General features: G+C 51.0%; 1 protein-coding gene across 1 annotated transcript; it reads left to right on the plus strand.

Moving 5' to 3' along the window:
* The first annotated feature begins 656 nt into the window (after positions 1-656).
* Positions 657-13,603, plus strand: LOC310748766 (heparan sulfate glucosamine 3-O-sulfotransferase 2-like). Its single transcript, XM_083584626.1, has 2 exons — positions 657-1,276; positions 11,750-13,603. The coding sequence occupies exons 1-2, from the start codon at positions 783-785 to the stop codon at positions 12,369-12,371; spliced, it is 1,116 nt and encodes a 371-aa protein (XP_083440752.1). The 5' UTR covers positions 657-782; the 3' UTR covers positions 12,372-13,603.
* The last annotated feature ends 8,806 nt before the right edge of the window (positions 13,604-22,409 follow it).

A 22,409-nucleotide genomic window follows, 5' to 3' on the forward strand; every position in this document is an offset into this window, starting at 1 on the left:
CGCTGGCGAGGCGGTGCGCGAGAAGGACCAGGCCGGCTCAGGCAAGCTGCGCAGTAGTGCGTAATGTTGGTGGCCCTAGAGGAGGAGGAGAAGGAGGAAGGCAGAGCGCGGAGCCGGAGGCTGCATCGGCAGCCACGGAGCCTCCTTGCGCAAAGGAGCCAACTGTTTGTCCGGGTAAGCGTGCCCAAGCCCACTGGGACTGCCCCAGGGCGCAGAGAAAGCACTCTGCACGTGGTCAGAGGCACCTGGTTCATTTTTAAAGGAGAAACTTTCCCGGGCTGTATGGGGATTGTTTTTGGATGTTTAAATTGTGTTCTCGCTTGCGCTTTGGCCGTCTTGGGATCCCTTGAACAGTATATAAATTTCAGAAAAGATCATCAATCATAAGGAAAACGAAGAAGAGCGTCCTCCGACTCCCACTTAGAAAGGGGCATCCCCAATTCCTCCCTTATTCGACTCCCGTGACATGTCCCAGTGCAAGGCTGGGGGGAACTGGGAGTCCAGCCGGGGCTGCGATCTCCGCACCGGCTTCGGGCGCGTCGGGGGCTCAGCCCGGCGAGGCGGCGGGAGCGTCAGGGCTGCCGCGGGGGCGGCTCCGGCTCGGCTGACGTCAGGCGCCCCTTAAAGCGGGGCCGCAGCAGGAGCGGGGCCGCCAGTGGCGGGCCGCCGAGCTCGCCTGCCTGCCTCTCCGCCCGCCTCTCCGCCCGGCCCGATGCGCTTCCGACGACGGCGCCGGCGAGGGGAGCCGTGGCCCGCCGCGCCCGGCTGCTGGCGATGGAGCCATGGCGCTTAGCCGGCGGCGGCGGCGGCGCTGCCGGGCGCTGGTGCTGGGCGCGCTCCTCTCGCTGGCCGGCACCTACCTCTGCTACAGCCTCCTCCTCTTCTGCTGCGCGCCAGAGCCGGAGCCGCTGGCCAGCGGGGAGGCGGCAGCAGCGGCAGCAGCGAGAGCAGCCTCTCCCTGGACGGCCGCCCGCTGCCTGCCTGCTGCTGCCGCCGCCCGCAAGAAACTTCTGCAGAAGTGGCGCGCCTGCCCGGCTGCAGCCAGCTCCACCGCCGCGGCCGGCAACGGCTCCTCCTCGCCGCCTTCGCCGCCGCCGCCGCCTGCCTCCCGGAGCGTGGGCACTAAGCGGCTCCCGCACGCACTCATTGTGGGCGTCAAGAAAGGCGGCACCCGCGCGGTGCTGGAGTTCATCCGCGGCCACCCGGCCGTGCGCGCCCTCGGCACCGAGCCCCACTTCTTCGACAGGCACTACGAGCGTGGCCTGGAGTGGTACAGGTGAGCGGCGGCGCAAGGGGAGGGTGGCAGAGAGGAGCGGCACTCTATACACGCGCGGGAGTCCCGGGCACTGGCTGAGGCTGGCTGGCAACCCCTCTCAAGGCTAGGTCTATATAGCTCGAATCTCCTTGCCCAAGCCATGACAAATGCGCAGCAACGAGTTCTTAGAGCATGTGCAAAGTGCCTGTCCCAGGGCACTGGGGGACTTTCCTCTTCCATGTGTCTTTTGGGCTCATGGGTGCTGGGCGTCAAGTCTTCCCCAGTTCCTTGCAGCTACCACCCCCCCCCCAGTCTATCCTCCTCTGGAGGCACCTCTCTGGGTGCGCGGAGAGGTACCGGGAGACTGAGCTCCCGAACCCCGCCATCTTCCAGTGCTACGCAGGCCGAGCGACGCCTTTCCTAAACCTCGACGCCTTGTCTGCCAGCAAAGCGGACTCGTAGGAGGAAAACCCACGTCTCCCTCCCCGCAGCCAGCTAAGTCCAGGGGATAGAAGGCTTAAGCTTCTGAATTGTGCAGTGGTTAGCTGCGAAGCTGCTCGCCTCTCTAGGGGCAGGCCTGGCTGGCATTCTGGGTTCTCCAAATTAGAAGCCGCCGAGGGAAGTGGGGGAGCATAGGCATGGGGCAGGTGGGTGAGCTCCCCTGGCCCCCTCCCCACCCTTTCCCCAGTCCACCTCCTCACTGCAGCAAGTCCTGCCTCATTTTGGCCATTTGGCAACAGCCCTCACCCAAAGGAGGGCCTTCCCACGTGAAATATACCCAAGCCTGCTGACAGCAGCCAAATACCCTGATGGAGAGTTGAGCTGGGAGCTTCACAAATAGAGTGACTGGCAGGGGGCTTTGTAAGGGGCTTTGTAAGGTGGGCGGCCCGGGGTCATTATACACCATCCCTAGACCTCCTCCCCCTTTTAAAAACATAACTGCTTGTTAAACTTTGCACCCAGGGCACATTGCCCAGACCCCGCTCAACCCACCATCTTAATTTGCTCCAAGGCACTAATCTGCGTGCATCCATTTCTGCATGTGGCATTGTGGTCTTATGCCCTTTAAAGTACCCACCTGTCAACGCCCAGCTGGCTGGTGATGTACCAGCAGAGGGAGCCTGGCTTCCATTTTAGTTAGTCTTGCATTGCATTGCCCAAAAGTTATTTCTGTTCTCTTTGTGTTGGGTTTTGGGCTTAAAAAATAAAAAATGCTCACAACAGCCCTGCGGGGTAGATTAGGTTGTGAAGTGCTTGCACAGGTCCACATAACAACTTCAGGAACATCTCAGGCACCTGGCACCAGGCCTCCTGCCATGTTTGAACCCAGCAGCACACCCTGCACAGTGCTGCCACTTTGACTTGGGATCATAGCCACTTCCATCTGTTTTTATGCAGAAAAAGCTCCTCCTGTGCCACAGATCAGGGTGGTATTTAAATCCTCCAGGAGCTCTTGTGCATTCTCCACCTCCAACCCCTAGAGCTTCAGCAAGGAACAAATGCTTTCTCAGCTCCTTTGCTACCAAGCAAGTAGGCCGAGGCTGGCATCCTGCATTCCACACCCACCCGTCAAAAGGAGAAGCCTCTCCTCCTCCCCGGCCCCAGAGTTGCCCAGGAAACCTAATTCCCAGCCCAAGTGGGAAATGTGTATCATAAAACTTGCATTCCAAATCAGCTTTACAAATTGTGCTAGAACATGTGCATAATGTGGGTCTTTTTAACTGGGGAGCCTGAAGCCAAGAAGAGCTGTTTGTGGACCTTGTCCCCGAGTCTCTGCCTTCAGCTGGGTCTGAAGCACTTCCAGGAACACATAGATCTTGTTATCCTCAGAGGAATGACGCCTCGAAAAAAGCTGGGGTGGGGGGGTGCTGGGCTGGGGTGGGGAGGATCCTTTGTGGTTTCACTTGCCTGAATATGGGGCAGGAAGTACTGTCAAGCCAAGATGTGCTGGCCTTTGCAGTGGGACTTAGAGCCCTTTGTACCTGTGTAATCTCAAGGTGTGCTTTTTCCCTGCACATCCCTAGTGAGGTCTCCATTCTTGCCTTCAGGGCACTACTGCTCAGCAGAGGTGTCCTGCCTGCTGGCACAACCCCATCATGCCCGACTAGCTGCCAGCAACATGCTGGGTTACACCATTTTTTTGAGCTAGCCTTCGCCAACATGGCACCCTCCAGATGTTTTGGACTTCATCCCCCACCATCCATACAGCCAGCATTGCCTGAAGTCAAGGGTGATGGGGACAGATGGTTTATGCAGTCCCTGGGCTGGCCAAGTGTCCTACCTCAGATTCAGTCCAGCTGTCCCTTGGAGGTGGCAGCTGTTCACATAAGTGTATCAATGTGCAGGACTAAGGGCAGGATTAGGGAGCGGGAGCTGTGCTGGGGACGCCTCCCTGCCTTGAGAGGAATGACGTACTACCTTCAGTGTCAGGTCATTGCTTGACTGGATTGGGTGAGTGCGTGAAGATCCTTTGCTAAGTTGCACCATTGCCTGGTAGATCAGGGGAATGCTTTGGATATAGACTATCTTTAGTTCAGCAAAGCCTTTCGATATGTTCCCTCTGATGTTCTTGTTAGCAAGCTGGTAAATTTGGGGTGGGTGATACTACTGTAGCTGGTTGATGGACCAAAGAATGGCTGTCAGTGGCGTCTCATCAACCTGGGGAGAAGCAGGGTGTCACAAGATTCCATCCTAGTCCCCGTGTTTGAGATCTTTAGAGATTAAGTGGGCAAAAGAGTGAAGGGGATACTTATCAGATTTGCAGAAGATACCAAACTGGGTGGAGTAGCAAATCGTGCATAAGACAGAAACAGGACCCAATATGCTCTGGATAGGATGGAGAACTGAGGTCAAAACAATCATAACCAATTTCAACAGTGATAAGTGTAAAGCAGTAAGATTCAGGATGGTTTACCAGCAGTCAATGTGAAAAGGATCTAGGGGGTTTAACAGAATACAAGCTGAGTGTAAGTCATCAGAGTGACAGTGCAGCAAATAAGGCTTATGCCATTTCTAGGCTGTATCAACAGAAGCATAATGCCCAGGTCTCAAAAAGTAATGGTTCCACTCTGTTCTGCTTGGGGTCAGATCTCATGTGGAACATTATTTCCAGGTCTGGGTATCACAGTTTAAGAAGGATACAGATAAACGTGTTCAGAAGAGGGTGACAGGAAAGGTTGAAGGAACTGCATATGTTTAGCCTGGAGAACAGACAATTAACAGGCAATATTGTTATTGATGTTTTAATTGTATTCATAAAAGTACTTGCATACTGCCTTCTCACAAGGCATCAAGGCACTAGCCATCTTCAAATGTCTGTAGGACCTGAACCAAGGGGTACAAATGATAATAAAAAAAAATATTTAGACCATATTTAGAATGTGAAGGCAGTATAAACAGTCTCACAGGGGAACTAAACTGCAGCTGCCTCAGAAGGGTGTGGGCTATCCTTCATTAGGTTGTCACCAGCCTCTGCTTAAAAACTTCTATTTGGAAGCTACATTATACTGAGTCAGACCACTGGCCTATGTACCCCAGCAGTGTCTGCACTGACTGGCAGCAACACTGCAGGTTTCAAGCAGGGTGTCTTTCCCTACCCAATTTGGAGATGCCATCAGGGATTGAACCCGTGGCTCACTGAGTTACAGCCCTTTGCCTGAAAGGGATTATGTTACAGTGGGATTCCTGCACTGGCAAGGGGTCAATCTCGATGACCTTTGGGTTCCCTTCCAGCTGTATGATTTTACATGGACAACCTTGCGTTAAACACTCACTGCAAATTATTTCTAGTTAGGTTGTCATGAATTCTGCCTTCCTTCACACTGAATGAATGCATTGTGTGGGCAGGTTTATTTGCTGATAATCTACACGTGAATTGTAGAAAGCCATGAATAAATATACAAATCAATAAATATATATTTGAGTAAAAAAAAAAAGAAGATTTCAACATGTGCATGGCTAGCAAATGGGGGGGTGAGGTTCTGCTTATGTGTCCTCTGGGGGGCCTGCTTCGTGCTCCAATCCATCTCTACCAACCCACAAAACAACATAAGGTGCCCAGGCAGAACAGCTAAATGAGAATTTTCAAGGTTCATGATATTCCTTCAATTTCCAACTCATGCCAGAACTGAAAAAGAAAGCAGAGTGTGCTGGACTGATTTGGCTCTTGCAAAATGGAGCGCCCAACCTGCTCTGGGCATGGCAGGTCTTGTCCTCCTGTGTATAATAGGATGGGCTCGAGTTCCTTTGCCAAGACGCCCTGGAATGCAGCCTTGGCATGGATGCTAACACCTTGAGAGAAGGGCAGAGGGAATGTCAACGGCCTGGTCTGGGGTGCTGAGCAGCAAGGAGGTGAGCCATCTCCCCACCCCTGGGTGGCTTGACCTTCTGGCAAGCCAGCCAGCCCTCTTCTGTGTGCTGCTCTTTATGGATGGACATTCGAAGCTGTCTCCTGCTGGCTGGTTCATCTCTCTGCATGTTGGCTCCTTGAATTGGTTGTGGTCTCAGACTGAGAGCATGCAAGGTGCTTGAGAGGAAGGTTCTCTCCTCCAAGCTTTGCTGCAGCCTGATATCTCTTCTCTGGAGCTGCTTCTGTGCAGCAAACAGCTGCTGCTCCTTGCCATCCCTCTGGTGACTAGTCTGCCCTCCTCTTCCATCCCTCTCTCTTTGGGATCTGGCTGTCCCCCTACCTGTTTGCCTAACAGACAGTGCTCTAAACAGCAGCTGATATTAACAACATCTGCAGAACTTGAACTCTTGCAGTCTTATGCACCACCTGACTTGCTCCTGAGTGATCACGGCAGCCAGTACTCTCTCCCTGGGCACGTAACATTTCTTCTAAATGAGCTTTTAATTAAAGAATAATTATTGGAGCATCTGAGTTTGCCTGAAGGGCAGAGGATGTGCAGCATCTCCACTGCCCACAAAGAGGGAAGGTTTTCTGGGTGCTTTTAATGTCTGCTGAATTGCCAGGGCATGTCCCACCTTCTGCCCCACTGCTAGCAGTGTGCAAAGCTTATGCCTGGCATTTGCCTTTTTCTGTGGCTTGGGACACAGTTTCCCTTTGCCACTCAAAAGAAAAGCCCTTTCGCAAGCCAATGTGTGGTGTTAGGTGTGCCATTCATTGTTGTGGTCTGTAATTCCTATAATGCCTTGATTTTGCAAAAAAGAAAAAAAAACTTATAATTTTTGTTTCTCAGAGACACTTTTGTTGTTTTGCACTAACCAGAGCACCATTTCTTGCGATGAACCTGCACACGTATTTCTTGCAGGAAAAAATACTCTTATGAGCTTATGGAACTATTGGAAAAGAAGGGAGGAGTCAATGACTTATGTCTACTCACAGGTTGGGGTTTAGGTATAATGTCCCTTCTCTTCCCCACCCCCCACCCCTGCTTTGGCTTTTTATTTCTCCACATTTGCTTGGCTGACTAGCCCTGCTTGCTGTCTCCAGTGAGAGGCAGGCAGCATTCTGCCATTCTGGGACCAAGCCTCATTGGCATAGCTATGCTGGTTGGCTGTGCAGCAATTCCGCGAAGAAAAACAAAAATTAAAAAGAAACATTTATGGGCATTCTTAACAAATGTGATGAAACTAGGGCTGTGTATGTCTGTCAGTTTCAGTTTCTCTCTTCCTAATTTCTTGTCTAAATCTTAAATTCAGTTCTGCATATTTCCACATCAGTTTGTGAGTTTGTTAGCTATGAGTCTTGCATTGCAGGGGGTTGGACTAGATGGTTGCTTGGGTCCCCTCCAAGTCTACCATTCTATGATTCCATGGATTCTCATGAAAATTCACCAGCCATTTTAGTGCAAAATTCTCCCGATATGCACATTTTTGCAAAGCAGTTTCCCCTTACGGGGCATCGTCATGTGCCATTTTCACTAAATAAGTGCATTTTTGTACATGTTATTCCACTGGGGAATGGCATGCAAAATTCAGAGGGGTTTTACTTTCAAAGGATGGTTTTGTGTTTTGGCTCGCATATTGCTTCAGAAAGTGTGAATTATGTGGGCTGGCCTTTAAATGCAAGTGGGTGGGGTCCCTCTTTGCTGGTCAGCCAGGGCCAAAGCCATTGTCATCTTCCTGGGACCTCATGGGCATGGCAAGTTGTGCCACCTGCCTTAACTAGCCAGGCACATCCTTGCCGGCTAAATCACGGGGAATTGGCCCTGAGGCCATCAAGGGATCTGTTTATCTCTCCTGTGAGAACTCCTGCGTTCTGAGTTTGGCTCATGGCGACTCTGGCGCTGAAGGATGGGAGAGAGTGGAGTTTTTGCTGTTTGCCGTTTGGGAACCTTGCCAAGCTAAACACTTCATTTTCCTGCTGACAAGTGACTAAGACCCAGGATTATCCTGAAGTCAGCTGGCACGCTCTGCAAGGAGAGACTTGGGTCCCTGCCTGCTCAGTCTTCCGCACACAATGGGGACGACAATGACACAAACAAATATATTTACTCTTCTGTGTTGCAAATGGAACAAGCACCGGCTTGGGAGAATGAATAGGGGGAGGGGGGTGGGCAGGAATTCTGGCAGTGCCTTGGGTGGGGCAGAGAGCATGTGCGCAGAAGCCACTCAGATGCACTTTTCAAATCAGCCTGCCTCTGGGAGGGAGAGCGTTTCTGAACGGGAGTCAAAGGCCCACCCCCATGGGGGGAGTCTTGCACAGGCAAAGGGTTCTCCAGTGCCTGATCCATCCTGTCACAGCCCACAGGGAGAATTAACTCTCCTCCTGACAGAAGCTTTGCACTGCTGCAGCCCTGCCTAAGGTGACTGAGCAAATCGCACTCAATTTACAAAGGGGAGCAGAGAGGGCATCTAGTCTTCTGTCCTTGCGGAGCCAGCTTTTTCTCTCTCAAGTCCCACTTACTCACACGAGGAGCATGAACCCAGGTGGGTGGGGGAGTCTGTAGGGGAGAAGGCAGCCTCTCTGGTATATGGGGCAGCTCTGTAGAGAGGGAATTTCACCACTTATGGGCTGCCACAGAGATGTCCTCGCCCAGGCAGCCACCACCAAGCTTCCAAGGTTGGTGGAACTACCAGAGGGGTCCCTCTGCTGATCTTAACACCTGGGTCTGTACGGAGGAAATTGACTTCACAGGCTTAGGAGCCAACTCCCAGGGGCTGAGGTCCCCCCCTTAAAATATTTGCGGGGGTTGCCCCCCACAAAATTCATGGGCATTTCCATTCAAATGGTGTGCGTGCCAGATCTTGTGATCAATTATGTGGGGTGACACTTACATGGCTCCCCCAATATTTTATTCAAGTTGGCACCCCTGCTCTCAGGTATTTGGGGCCTAAGTTGTTTAGGGCTTTAAAGACTAACATGAGTCTCTTGAGTTGAGCCTGGAAATGAAGTGGCATAGAGCATAGAGCTGGTGTTAGTCTTCCCTGCGCCAGGAGGTTTCTAGAGAGGATGTGGTATTCCCCGCCAGCTGCGCCAACAGGGCATGCTGGAGATCAGGAGGCACATCTTACTGCTGCCACCACCCTAGTCAAGTACCTGAGTGGCATGTAGGTTTAATTGGCCCTTTGCTTTGCTCTGAGCCTCATAAATCCAGATTATGAGTCCTATTGTTTAAAGGCTGTCAGCAAGATGCTAATTCAGTGTCAGGGAGCCCCTGCTCCCACTGCTGGGTTTAGATCACAAAAACAGGTTTGGGTCATCCATCAGCGCCAGACAGCTTTATAAGCAGCTCAGCGTTGGTGGGAGATTCATAAAACGGCTGTTTCATTAACGGGCCACCTCTGGGCTTAATAAAGCTCTATTCCGTGAGGAATTGGGTCCATGTATTTAAAAAACAAAAAATTACAGGTCCTAATCAATTACAAAAAGTGCAGAATAAACTGCATTAATAAATTAGAGGAGCAGAGCCATGAGCTCTCAAAATCTGCAGAATGGAATGGTGGCGTTTGCAGCCCCTGAGCAGCAGAGGAGTGCCAAGGTGGCAAGAAGGGAGGGGAGTTGCAGGCGGAAGAGGAGATAATAAGCAATGGTTTCAGCTGGAGAAAGGGAAAGGTGTGTCTTCCCAGCAACCATGCATCTTGCAGGCTATGAAAGTCTCCCTGGAGTGGAGAGAAGCCCCACAGGCTGAAATGCACTTGATTTTGGATCCTTTGTTTCTCATTTGTCCAATCTTAATTCAAGTTCTCCACATTTCTGCAGGAGTTTACAAATTTATTTTTCAGAAGTCGTCATGAAAATTCACCGCAGGCACAGCATGTGAGGACTAGTAAGGGGAGGGTGCCTTTGCAGAAGGGCATTGTTTCATTTTCCCATTCTTATAAGACTGACAGTTCAAGAGAAAAATAGGGAAACCATTAGTATCCAAGTATCTGGGGAATTACCATCAGTTAATGTTTATTATTCCTTAAGTCCTCTCGATTTGGCAAACATGACAATGCTGACTGTCCTCTTCTATATTAGATACTTATTGAGAAAGAATGCTATCTTAGTGCAGCCTGCTCTGCTGTTTGACACATGAAAATCATTGTAGCCATCAATAAAAACATAAATGCATGTCTGGACAGGCCCCCAAATGAAGGCCTGACTGCACTGCAAAAATAAGGGCTCCACTCCACCGGCCTATGGTGGCTGACCCTTTCCCACTAATCCAGAACTTCCACTATTAGATTACACTTCATCTAGTCCTTAATTAAAAACAACATTCCCATATGCAAGTAAAAGAATGTTTCTTTGCTTTTCTTGAATAATTTTTATTGGTATTTAAAAAGAGAAATACAAAGAATATTTTTTAAAATTTCTTTAAGTGATAGATATTATAGAGATTTTCTGGATATGATGATGAAATAGTCACTGCCTTGGATAATTTGAATATGAGGCAAGGGAATCCCTTCCACCCCCAGGGAGTCACACTTGTGGCTTTTTAAAATGATGTCCACAGCAAGTACTATGGAGACAATGATGTTATGTTGTTGTTGTTGTTGTTGTTTAGTCGTTTAGTCATGTCCGACTCTTCGTGACCCCATGGACCAGAGCACGCCAGGCACTTCTGTCTTCCACTGCCTCCCACAGTTTGGTCAGACTCATGTTCGTAGCTTCGAGAACACTGTCCAACCATCTCATCCTCTGTCGTCCCCTTCTTCTTGTGCCCTCAATCTTTCCCAACATCAGGGTCTTTTCCAGGGAGTCTTCTCTTCTCATGAGGTGGCCAAAGTATTGGAGCCTCAGCTTCACGATCTGTCCTTCCAGTGAGCACTCAGGGCTGATTTCCTTAAGAATGGATACGTTTGATCTTCTTGCAGTCCATGGGACTCTCAAGAGTCCCCTCCAGCACCATAATTCAAAAGCATCAATTCTTCGGCGATCAGCCTTCTTTATGTTATAGAATGATGTTATAGAAAAGGTTTAATATAAGGATCCATGGAGGGCAGTCTAGAGATTTGGAGGAATCTGTAAATGTGAATGGTAGTTTTGCTATAATTATATACTTGTAAAATGAAATAAAAACTATTTTTAAAAAATTTTAAAAGTTAAAAGTTAAACAAGGGGGGCGGGGAGATGTCTGCAGCAGAAGTCCAAATGGGAGTTTCTGGACATTTCGTGGCAAAGAAGGGCTTCCAGTCACCTCCTGACCATGCAAAGATGATGGCTGGTTCAAGGGTTGCTTGCAGAGACCAGTGGCCCATCTAATCCATCATTCTCTTCTCACATGGCCACCCAGATGCCCCAATGGGAAACCAGCAAGCAGGACCAGATCACAAGAGCAGTCTCCTCTCCTGTGGTTTGCAGCAACTGGCATTCTGAAGCATTGTGGCCTCCAACACTGGAGGGAAGCCATAGTCATCTTGGCTAGCAGCCATCATATTATAGAAAAATAGAAAAGTAGAGTTGGAAGGGTCCCTGTCAGGTTTCAGGGAATCCGATCCCTCCCTCAGTGGCAGCCAAAAATCAGATTTGCAAACAAGGGAGTTCTTAGAACGTAATTTATTCAGTATTCAGAGAGACAGACAAAGAAATGAAGTCTCTATTAAATAATGGCATTGCTCCGAGTAAAGGCCAACCTCATCTGTCTCATCCTATGTCATCCCTGCTCTGTCTTATCTGAGCTTTCTGCCTCTGAGCTTTCTGTTCTACTACTCTCAATGCACGCCTGGTCCTGGGCGGGGGGGGGTCAGGAATGCTTCCTAGAGACACTGATTCTGTCAGCTATCTCTCCCCCCGGTGCATCTTCTTCCTGCTGTTCCTCTTCCAATATTTCCCAGCTTCTCCCCTCTGCAGCCTCTGAACTATGCCCTTCTGCAAACCACTGTTCTGAATCTATACTGTCCTCCTGTTCTTGGGAAGGTTCAGGAGAAGGGATGCAGCCCCCATCATTCCTCCTCACTCCTGACAGTCCCCAAGGGCAATCTACTTCACCCCCCCTGCAGTGATGGCCCTCTGCCTCCTGTGGGAAGGAGCCGTGTGCGAAGAAGTCCTCTCTTTTTATTTGCTTTGCAACTGACCTCTGCCGGCGCTGCCTTCCTCTCTTGCAGGCGCCTGATGCCCCGCACTCTGGAGACCCAGATCACCATGGAGAAGACGCCCAGCTACTTTGTCACACGGGAAGCCCCCCGGCGGATCTTCAACATGTCTCGGGAGACCAAGCTGATCGTGGTGGTGCGCAACCCAGTGACGCGGGCCATCTCCGACTACACCCAGACGCTCTCCAAGAAGCCTGACATCCCCACCTTTGAGGGCCTCTCCTTCCGCAACCGCAGCCTGGGCCTGGTGGACACTTCTTGGAGCGCCATCCGGATCGGCCTCTACGCCCTGCACCTGGAGAGCTGGCTCCAGTACTTCCCGCTCTCCCAGATGCACTTTGTCAGCGGCGAGCGGCTCATCACCGACCCGGCGGGGGAGATGGGCAAGATCCAGGACTTCCTGGGCATCCAGAGGCTCATCAGCGAGAAGCACTTCTACTTCAACAAGACCAAGGGCTTCCCCTGCTTGAAGAAGGCCACCCCCGGAGGCACGTTGCCACGCTGCCTGGGCAAGTCCAAGGGCAGGACTCATGTCCAGATCGACCCCGAGGTCATTGAGCAGCTGCAGGACTTCTACCACCCCTACAACGTCAAGTTCTACGAGACAGTGGGCCAGGACTTCCGATGGGAATAAGCACTTGGACAGGGAGCAGCTGTGATTTTTTGGGGGGAGAGGGGAGTTTCATACAAACATAGGAAGCTGCCTTAGACTGAGTCAGACCATTGCTCCATCTAGCTCAGTATTGTCTGCACTGACTGGCAGTAGTGGCTCGACAGGGATTCAGGAAGTGGACATTCCTAACCTTTCCTGAGATGTCACAGGAGAGGATTGAACCTGGGACCTTCCGCATGCAATGCAGGTTGCTCTGTCACTGAACTACGGTCCTTCCCCTTAGGAATGAAGACCCCGGTCCTGAATATTCTGAATGAACGTAGGAAGCTGCCTTCTGCTGAGTCAGTGTCCATCTAGCTCAGCATTGTCCACACTGACTGGCAGCAATGGCTCTCCAGGGTTTGCAGGCAGGAGTCCCTCCTAGCCCTTTCTGGAGAGGCGCCATTGGGCATCAAACCAAGAACCTTCTGCTTGCAAGGCAGGTGCTCCAACCCCTTAGCTACGGCCCTTCTCCCTCCACCCCCTCCACTGGGCTGCCTTGGCCTTCCTCTTGGCCCATGGCAAATGGTTGGCAGGAGCAAACATCCTGAAGTGCCAAGGGGTGCCTGTCACCACCACCACCCTGACTTCACTGGTTTGTGGCCACACACTGCCAGTGCCTCCTCCCCTGGTTGCATTTTTGCACATGGGCAGCTGGGCTGGGGGAGCTCCAGAAGGTCCCTTTGTTTGGTGCAATGAGGGTGTGTGATGCCCAAGGATGGATTTTATTTTTTAATAATGATAATACATGCATATATATATTATATATATACATAAATATAGTCTATAAATCAATATCACTGCCTAGGCACTACTTGGCACCTGAGATATCCAGGGTTTCTGGTTTAAGACCCTTCAGAGCAGCCCTCAGGCAAAGGAGGCAGAATGTGAGATCTGGGGGAGCCATGGTGGGGGTACCTACCCTTCCGCCTTCTGAAAAAGTGAAAGGGGCCCCACACCTGCTCAGGGGGTGTCAGCCTCATGCCAAAGGACTGGGCCCCTCTGCTCCTTCTCTTTGGGGGGCTTTTGCGTGAGCCCTGTGTCTCTCCCCGCCCCCCACGCACCGTCCTGTTACGACATTTCTGTCCTGTGAATAAAGCACAGATTTCTGCTGTTACGGGTACTTCAGGCACAGCCCCTTCTCCCTGTTCAGGATGTGACCCGCCCCACTCTCCTTGTCCCCTCCTCCTGTAAAATAAAATAATGCAAACATCCACCAGAGAGAGATTTTTCTCAGTGACGTGGGGGGGGGGGAGGGAGGCAGCTGACCGGGTCCTTTTCTTAGGTGAGCCTCCTTAGTGCTCCTCTTCCCTCCAGGGCAAAGGGTGTGGAGGGGCTGCTTCACCAGTCCCAGTTGGGAAAGGCTCTCTGTTTTGCCTTCTACCAAAGCTCTGCATTCAGAAGCACCCCAGAGGCCACAGGGGGTGGACATTGTGGGTGCCCTGACCCCAGGCACAGAGGATGAGCAGGCCCTGGTGATACTTGTGAGCAGGACATCCTGAGTGCCAGTCTCCCTCATGACCACCCTTTCACCATGCCCCTGTGAGGGCTAGTCAGTGAATATGCCCTTTGACCAGTGTAGATGCTTTGGCTTCAATACATCAGCTACGCCCACACCTGGCATTTGGAGCCCATAGAATGCACACACCCCTCCAGAATCCCAGGAAGTGCAGTTTGGCACCACAGAGCTACAAATCTCAGCGCCCTTAAAGGTAAAGTGACCCCTAACCATTTGGTCCAGTCGTGGCCGACTCTGGGGTTGCGGCACTCATCTCGCTTTATTGGCCGAGGGAGCCGGCGTACAGCTTCCAGGTCATGTGGCCAGCATGAATAAGTCACTTCTGGTGAACCAGAGCAGCACACGGAAACGCCGTTTACCTTCCTGACGCAGTGGTACCTATTTATCTACTTGCACTTTGACGTGCTTTCGAACTGCTAGGTTGGCAGGAGCAGGGACTGAGCAACGGGAGCTCACCCCGTTGCAGAGATTCGAACCGCCAACCTTCTGATCAGCAAGTCCTAGGCTCTGTGGTTTAACCCACAGCGCCACCCGCATCCCTTAAGCTGCATAAAATGTATGGTGTGGACACAGCCAGAGAGAGCAACCGGCCTCGGGTCACCCAGTGACCTTTGTGGGAGGTTAGGGGGGTGATTCGGGGTCTCTCCACCTACCCACCCCATTTCAACCCACTGGCTTGGCCTCTCTACGACCTCCTGCTGGAGGGACGCAAGACCTGGCTGACTTTTGATTCACCTGAAGCAACTGTCAAATGAGGCTCCTTTATAATGTGGGAGCAAAGTGTCCCTTTCGTTCCCCTCTTTGATCTTTCTCTGTGTGTGGTTTTTAAAAAAGAATGAGCACTTTCCCCTTGAATGTTGCTCTCACCCTCCTATCAGCCCCGCAGGGAAGCAGAATAACCTGATCATGGCAGAGGAGGTGAGGAAGTACATAGCAGCATAGGCAGCTGTCTTATACTGAATCGCACCTAGTGGTCCATTTAGCTCAGTACTGTCTACACTGACTGGCAGCAGCTCTCAAGGGTTCCAGGCAGCGGGGTCTCTCCAAGCCCAACCTGGAAAAGCTACTAAGGATCCCAGGGTTTTCTCAGATGCAAGCAGAAAACAGAGCAGCGATGGTGGCAGCAGCAGCAGTTCCCCTTCCTGGAGCAAGAAACAGGTGACAAGGAGAGGTGATGGCTGCATTTGTGCCAAAGTGTTGCTGCCGACGCTGCTGCTCCCACCTCCTCCTCCTCCTCCTTGTGCCAGGGACAAGGCAGGCCACGCGGCTTGGTGCACAGCCAGTGGGGATTTATGGGCATGCTTAATAGGCTGTTTTATGGGAACCCGCAGTCCTAATTGAATGTCAAGTGCTGCTCTGAATTGCCTCGGAAGGAGGAGCCTCACCTCCTCTGCTCCCAAATTAGTTCTCGGCTTTAATAGGGGCTTCTCCATTTGCAACCATGTGGGGGACAAACCAATGGCTCAAATGTAATTTGGGGTGGAGGGGAGAGAAGGAAGAGGCTTTGGTTCTGCTCAGGGTTTTGAAATTGTCCCAAATATGGGGGAGACACACTGGAGTCAGGGAACTGGTGGAAGTCTGGTTCCTGAAATGCCCTGGCTGGAGTTGGCTCTGTAAAGAGAGTGAGACCCCAACTCTTGGCCGCAGCTAGGCAGTACAAACTGAGCTGAGGCTCAAGGTGGTAACTCCAGCCTCCACAACCTGGTGTCCTTTTTCTGCATTTGGTGAAATGAAATGTTGGACTTGAAGGTCAAACACATGCATGTCAACTGATCTTGGATTTCAGTCTTAAAGTGCCCTGGTGAAATGCAAGAGCAACTAGATTTGCAATGAAAGAGCCTTGCCCAAGTCAGCTTGGGGGAGAGGGGCTCCCCCTGGAGTTGTGGTGTCTCCGTTGCCCTGTAAGGTGCCAAGCAGGAGGTGGGCAGAAGTGCCAACATGGTTTAATGTCCCACAAGTCTGTCCTGTGTGGGGTGGGTGGCAGCAGGGCACAGGGCAGCTTTGGCTGTCAGAGTCACCCCACCCCTCAAGAGACCCAACTAGGAAATGCAAAGGGGGAAGGTTCTTCACTATGGCACACAGAAAAGGCTATACCCCAAAGTCACATCTCCTCTGGGCCTTGTGAGGCGAAATGGGCAGGAACCAGTGGGAGAGTCCTGGGCTGGGACCTGGGAGACCAAGGTTCAAATTCCCACTCCAACATGAAGCTTACTGGGCGACCTTGCACCAGTCTCTCAGCCTAACCTACCTCACAGGGTTGTTGTGAGGATAAAATACAGAGCAGAAGAACAAGGGGTGCCACCCTGAGCTCCTTGGAGGAAAATGGGGGCTGTAAATGATATTATCAACAAGCACAGCTACTACTTGGGTGGTCTGTTGCCCACCCAAGATGTTCTGCTCTCTGATCACCCTCCAATCTCTGGAGGGCTAGGCTTGGCATGGCCCCTGGAAGCTGTCCCACTAAAACCCAGGCATCCATTCCAATGGGTCCACTCTGAGGAGGACTCACATTAACTACAAGCCATAGTGGGCTATTAGCCACACTAGCAATGAAGTCCTCTTGTAAACTGGCCAATGTTCGTGGAATGTGCTCTCTCTCTCTCTCTAAGATGATTTTATTAAAGCCAGAACATGTTCTGAGACACATCACTAGCAGCTGTTTGGCACCTGGGATCTGCACCCTGGGTACCAAGCCACCTTCAGGGTTGTTTTGGCTTGAGAATTAGGGCCACACAATCTGGGTGCCCCCCTTGCCAAAACGACACTTTCGCAGCCTTATCCACCCTCTTAGCCCCAATGCTGCCTCTCACTTCCATATTGCCTTGGCTTTTTAATCATCTTTTGACATTTTAAAGCAGTCTGATCGTGCTCCCATCTGCCTGTTCCTAAATCTTCCCTCATCCTCCTTGAGGGAAGCCCTGGCAGATGTCCATGGCAGGAGGGCACAGATAATATGCTCAGGAGGCAGGGCTCAGGCACCTGCAGGATTGCTCTAGGGAGGCAACCTATGGGGGGGAGCGGGTCGGCTGGGTGCCCCACCACTGTTCCTCAGCCACCCCCAAGATGCCTTGGCAGACTTGCCAGGATTAAAGGCTCCTTTTGCAGAGACTGCTGCCTTGTCAATGGAGCAGAGGGCAGCTTTGATGCATCCCCCAGCGCAGACACCTCCTATGGCAACCCACACCCCACCCCGGCCTGCAGCATAATGAGTCCCACCTTTCACTGGGAGCCAATAAAGCCACCTGTTGGCAGCTGATTTGCCTTGCTGAACAGCAGACTCCTTGAATCACCCATCGATTTCTGCAGGAAATCTCAGCAGCTCCTGTCAAAGGTGGCAATTTGCCACCAGCATCTAAATCACCAAGGAGCCGTTGCCACTTTCCGTTGCAGAAATGGTTAAATTAGAGCCATCTTGCAAAGGCACAGGGAGCGTGTTTTGTTTTTTTTACAAGGAGGAGGCAGCTCAGGAGAGATTCTTGAGTTGAAAGTGCCGTTGCTGTGGGAGAGGGGGAGGCAAGAGAGCACAGAAATCCAGAGTCAGGCTCAGGCTGCCCCCTCCCTCCCCACTTTTACTGGTGCAGCTCCAAGCAGTCAGTTTAAGACCCTAGACTTCATTTGCTTGCTTTACACAGGTGATTTATAACCTGCTCTTCATTAAAATCAATCCCTGAGCAGGGAAATGAATCCCAGGGTGGGAACTTAACAGTCTTATGGACAGAGACCCACCTGTTTTAGATAGTTATGTGGACAATTACACAATTAGTATCTCTCCGGCTGACCCTACCAGCCACAGCCCCTCCACCACCATTCCATGCTATGCTTTGGATTAAGAACTGTCCCTGCACTCCTAATATGAGCAGTGAAGTGGCCAAGTTTTCTGATCGTAGAATTGTAGAACTGCAGAGTTGGAAGGGCTCACAAGAGTCATCTAGTCCAACCCCCGGCAATTCAGGAGTCTTTCACCCAATGTGGGATTTGAACCCATGACCCTGGATTAAGAGTCTCATGGTTTACCGACAGAGCTATCCGGCCTTGGTGTCCTAAAAACAGAAAGAGAAGAGCTCCAAAAGGACCACTGCAAACTGAGTGAACGGATGGTAAATGCAATTGAGTGTAATAAAGTGTAAAGCAATGCACGTAATTTCACATATACTGTATGCTACAGGGGGTCTGAACTGGTGGTGACTGTCCAGGAACAAGACCTTGGTATCTAGTGGATAGTTCAAAAAAGAGGTTGAACTAAGGGTGAGCGGCTTTGAAAAAGGCAAATTCTAGGCTAGGGTTCATTAGGAAAGGAAGTGAAAATAAAACTGCCTGGATCATATAATGCCAAATCTATTCTGTGGTCACCTCACCTCAAACACAATAGAGTAGAATTGGAAAATGTTCAAGAAAAGGGCAACCAAAATGACCAAGGGAATAGGGCGACTCCCTTATGAAGAACGATTGCAGTATTTGGGATGTGGAGGCAGAGCATAACCCTTGTGGTTGGTAGCCACTGGTAGCCCTCTCCTCCATGAGTTTCTCCAATGCTTTTTTAAAGCCATCCATGTTGGAGGGCATCACTGCCTCCTGCAGCAGTGAGTTCCACAGTTTAACTATGTGCTGTGTGAAGAAGTAAGACTTTTAAACATTGAGCAGAATGAGACAGCAGATCCTGGGGGACCGGGGTGAGGGAGACAGTGGAACATCAGAAGCTGCGTCATGCTAGAAAGCAGACCATTGGATCACTGACCTCTGGATTACCTCCTACACGGAGTGGAAGCAACAGCTCTACAGGGTTTCAAGCAGGGAACGTTCCCAGCCCTACCTGGATAGGCCAGGCAATAGCACAACTCTGGGGTCAGCTGCAACATGGAGGTTCCAAGGCAACAGAAATGCAAGGAGCAAGTTGCCATCATCCTGTGCCCCCCCCCAAACACCGCGGGAGCATCCCCCTTGAGGTCCATGCATCAGGCTGCTCAGCACAGAAACACCCTATCATGAATCCCAATTAATGATGCCATCTTTATTTCACACCCGCCAAGCCAGAGTCCATCAGTGGGTGATTCCTATAGGATTTTGCTGAGGCACTACATTACCCTACATTGCCCATTGTTTTCTCAAATTAGCTATTGATTTATACACGGAACCGCAATTATTCTCTCCGGCACTTAGGAATTTAGCTAAGTGGCATCTCCTCGTCCTCCTCCCCCCCCCTTCCTCCTTGCTGTCTTCCACCCCAAAAGAAAACTGGGTCTGATGTTACATTAGGAAGTTGGGGGCATTTTGGCCAAGGGGACTCTAGCCTATCCCCAAGGCTTTCCCATGAGGTGAATGGTATATAGAGTATCTGCTTTGAAGTCAGAAGGTCAGGCTCAATCCCCAATGGCAGGGCCATGAATGTCCCCTGCCTCAAACCCTGGAGAGCCATTGCTGCCGGTCAGTGTAGACAATATTGAGCTCAATGGACCCTGATGGTCTGAATCAGTCCAAGGTCGTTTCTACTATTGCAAATGTCCATAGGAGCCAACTCCCAGGGGCCAAAGTTCCTTTGCCCCTCCCCAATAAAATATCTGAGGGGCCCCAAAAGTTGATGGACATTGCCATTCAAATGGTGTGCATGTGCCAGTGCCTTGTGGCCAATTATGCAGGGCGGGGCTTACCTGGAGCTCCCAATATTTCATTCAAGTTGGCACCCCCACAAAGATTAATAACTCCTCAAACATTGAGTAGGTGGGGTGAGGGGGTGAATGGGCTTTAAATGTTTGCCTTAGCTGGCAAAGTGGCACAGGAAGTGGCAGGGATTCTACTCCAAAGTCCAGAGGGGACCCTGAGAAGCTGAGCAGGGTCTTTCCACCCTTAAAGCCAGGGGCTTCTGGTCTGCTGTCTCCATGTCTCTGGCGGTGGAGCTGCCCTTACCAAACTCCTGGGACTCTGTGGTGGTCAAGGGTCTCCTCCAGTTCCTACCCAAGTGGTGTGCACTGACTTGTCCCTCTGCCTTCTGGCTGCTGGGAGAACAACCCCTCCTCCTCCTGAGTGTTTGTGCATTCCTGGGCAATGGGGCTGGCTGCTACTCTGTCACTTTGGTATTCAGCCAAGGCAGGCTGCTGGCTGTTCTTGGACAGGGGAGGAGGAGGCTTGGCTGCAATCTGCTCTAGAGATGTGATGGAAATGCCCACCGACAGGATGACAAGGTAGGCCTTTCAGGGCCATGATGAATGGGTACACCAAGTTCAAAGTGCTGAATCCAGATTGCCCAGTGAGGAGAGATTAAGCTGCCTTAATAGGAAGTCAGGGGGAGCAGGGGCTGACATTCAAGAGGCAGAGCAACAGCAGCCCTGGGGCTTTGGGTTGTGAAGGCAGAACCATCAGCATGTCTCTCTCTTTCTCTCTTTGCCAGGCCAGGCGTCCTGCTGCTCTGAAGGCTCAGGAAATAAAACATGCCCTCTCCATGGACTCTACTGCAGCCTGCCTGGCACCAGGGAGCCCACGCCCAGGCTGAAGGGCAGTACACAGCACAGGCTCAGGCAGGATTTACTCTCAAGTGGGTGGGGCACATGCCCACTTCTTTGTTCCCCTGGAGAGAAAGTAGGTGAAGAGAAGGAAGAGCAGGTGGGGCTGAGCGCTTCACTCAAGGAAGCCATGTGGTTATCATCAGGACTGCTGCTTTATTGGGGTGTCACATGTTCCCCTGAACATACGATGCTCAGGCTGGTTCATAACTAGCCACCCAAAATATATGTGCACCGACAATTATTATCCATTATATATGGAGGGGGGGAATCAATTAACGGCTTCATTATAACAAATGATAGCATAATATCCTAATCATAAATGGAATGGACTACCTCCCATGGAGGTTTCTAAGTGGAGGTTGAATGGCCATCTGCCAAAGATTATTTAGCTGTGATTCTTGCATTACAGGGGGTGGGACTAGATTACCCTTGGGGTCCCTTCCAACTCTGCAATTCTATGATCCTATGATAATCTCAAAAATAATTAGCAACTGACAGTGAGAAGCAGCCCAGGGAGCTCTTCTGAAGAGCTGTGAATGGAGAGCCTCTCCTGCACAGCCTTGCCTAACCTGGGGTGCCTTCCAGATGTTTGGGAACACAGCACCCATCATGCAGCCAATGGCTAAGGTTAACAAGAGTTGTTGACCAAAACATCTGGAGCTTGAGGAAAGTGGGCCATAGCAGATCCTCTGTTGTTGATGGTCAAAGAGGCCATTCTGGTACCTCTGGGTTGGTTCCCTTAGTGCTTACTTGGAGAAGGAAATGCCCACCAAGGAAGATCAAGAGCACACAAGGAGGGTGGAGAGGAAAGACCTGCACAGCAAGGACAGCTTCCTGAAATTCTTGGCAGCTGTGTGGATTTCTGCTGAAGGCTGGCTGCAGGAGGGTGCATGCCAGCAGGGGTCTCCTTTTCCATTCTTTCCTTCTCAGGGAAATACTGGAAAGGGAAGCTCTGCTATAGCCATGCCCAAATCCTGACTTGATATGCACAAGCAAATCTAAACGGCCTTGGTCCAGAATATCTGAAGGAGCATCTCCACCCCCATCGTTCTACCCAGACACTGAGGTCCAGTGCCGAGGGCTTTCTGGCGGTTCCCTCACTGTGAGAAGCCAAGTTACAGGGAACCAAGCAGAGGGCTTTCTTGGTAGTGGCGCCTGCCCTGTGGAATGCCCTCCCACCAGATGTCAAAGAGAACAACAACTACCAGACTTTTAGAAGACATCTGAAGTCAGCCCTGTTTAGGGAAGCTTTTAATGTTTGATGTATTATGGTATTTTAATATTTTGTTGGAAGTCGCCCAGAGTGGCTGGGGAAGCCCAGCCAGATGGGCGGGGTATAAATAATAAATTATTATTATTATTATCTGCCAGAGAGTGTGCTGGACTGCACATGTGACCTCATCCTGCTCTCAGGGGATGGGCCATACTTCAGGGGCAGAGCACCTGCCCCGTCCCCAGGTAGGGGAGTCTTCTGCCTGAAACCCTGGAGAGCAACTAACAGTCAGTGCCGGCAGTGCAAAACTAGATGGAGCAATGGCCTGACCTGGTACTTTTCCATGCAGTGCGTAGTTAAACTATGGAACTCACTCCTGCAGGAGGCTGTGATGGCCTCCAACTTGAATGGCTTTAAAAGAGGATTAGACAAATTCACATGGGAGGAGAAGGCTGTCGATGGTTACTGACTATGATGGCTCTGCTCTGCCTCCCCAGTCGGAGGCAACGATGCTTCTGAATACCACTTGCTGGAAACTACAGGAGGGGAGAGGGCTCTTGAGGTCAGATCCTGCTTGTGGGTTTCCCATTGGGGCATCTGGCTGGCCACTGCGAGAACAGGATGCTGGACTAAAAGGTCCTGATCCTGCAGTATCTTCTTAGGTTCTCATATTCTTGTTAAGTTCTTGTTTTAGGAAATGGAATGAGATTCACACCCCAGGTTCCACATCTTCCTTCCTTTCTTTTTTAAAAAGATAGATGCACATCACTCCTGTGTAACATCTCTGCCAA

Source organism: Podarcis filfolensis (genome assembly GCF_964270895.1).
Source record: "Podarcis filfolensis genome assembly, chromosome: 14".
NCBI lineage: Eukaryota > Metazoa > Chordata > Lepidosauria > Squamata > Lacertidae > Podarcis > Podarcis filfolensis.

What these genes read in the sequence shown, in the direction of transcription:
- LOC310748766 (XM_083584626.1), top strand. Translation starts at nt 783, where the DNA reads ATGGCGCTTAGCCGGCGGCGGCGGCGGCGCTGCCGGGCGCTGGTGCTG. An exon ending in CGTGGCCTGGAGTGGTACAG is followed by an intron (nt 1,277 to 11,749) that starts GTGAGCGGCGGC and finishes CCTCTCTTGCAG; the next exon opens with GCGCCTGATGCCCCGCACTC.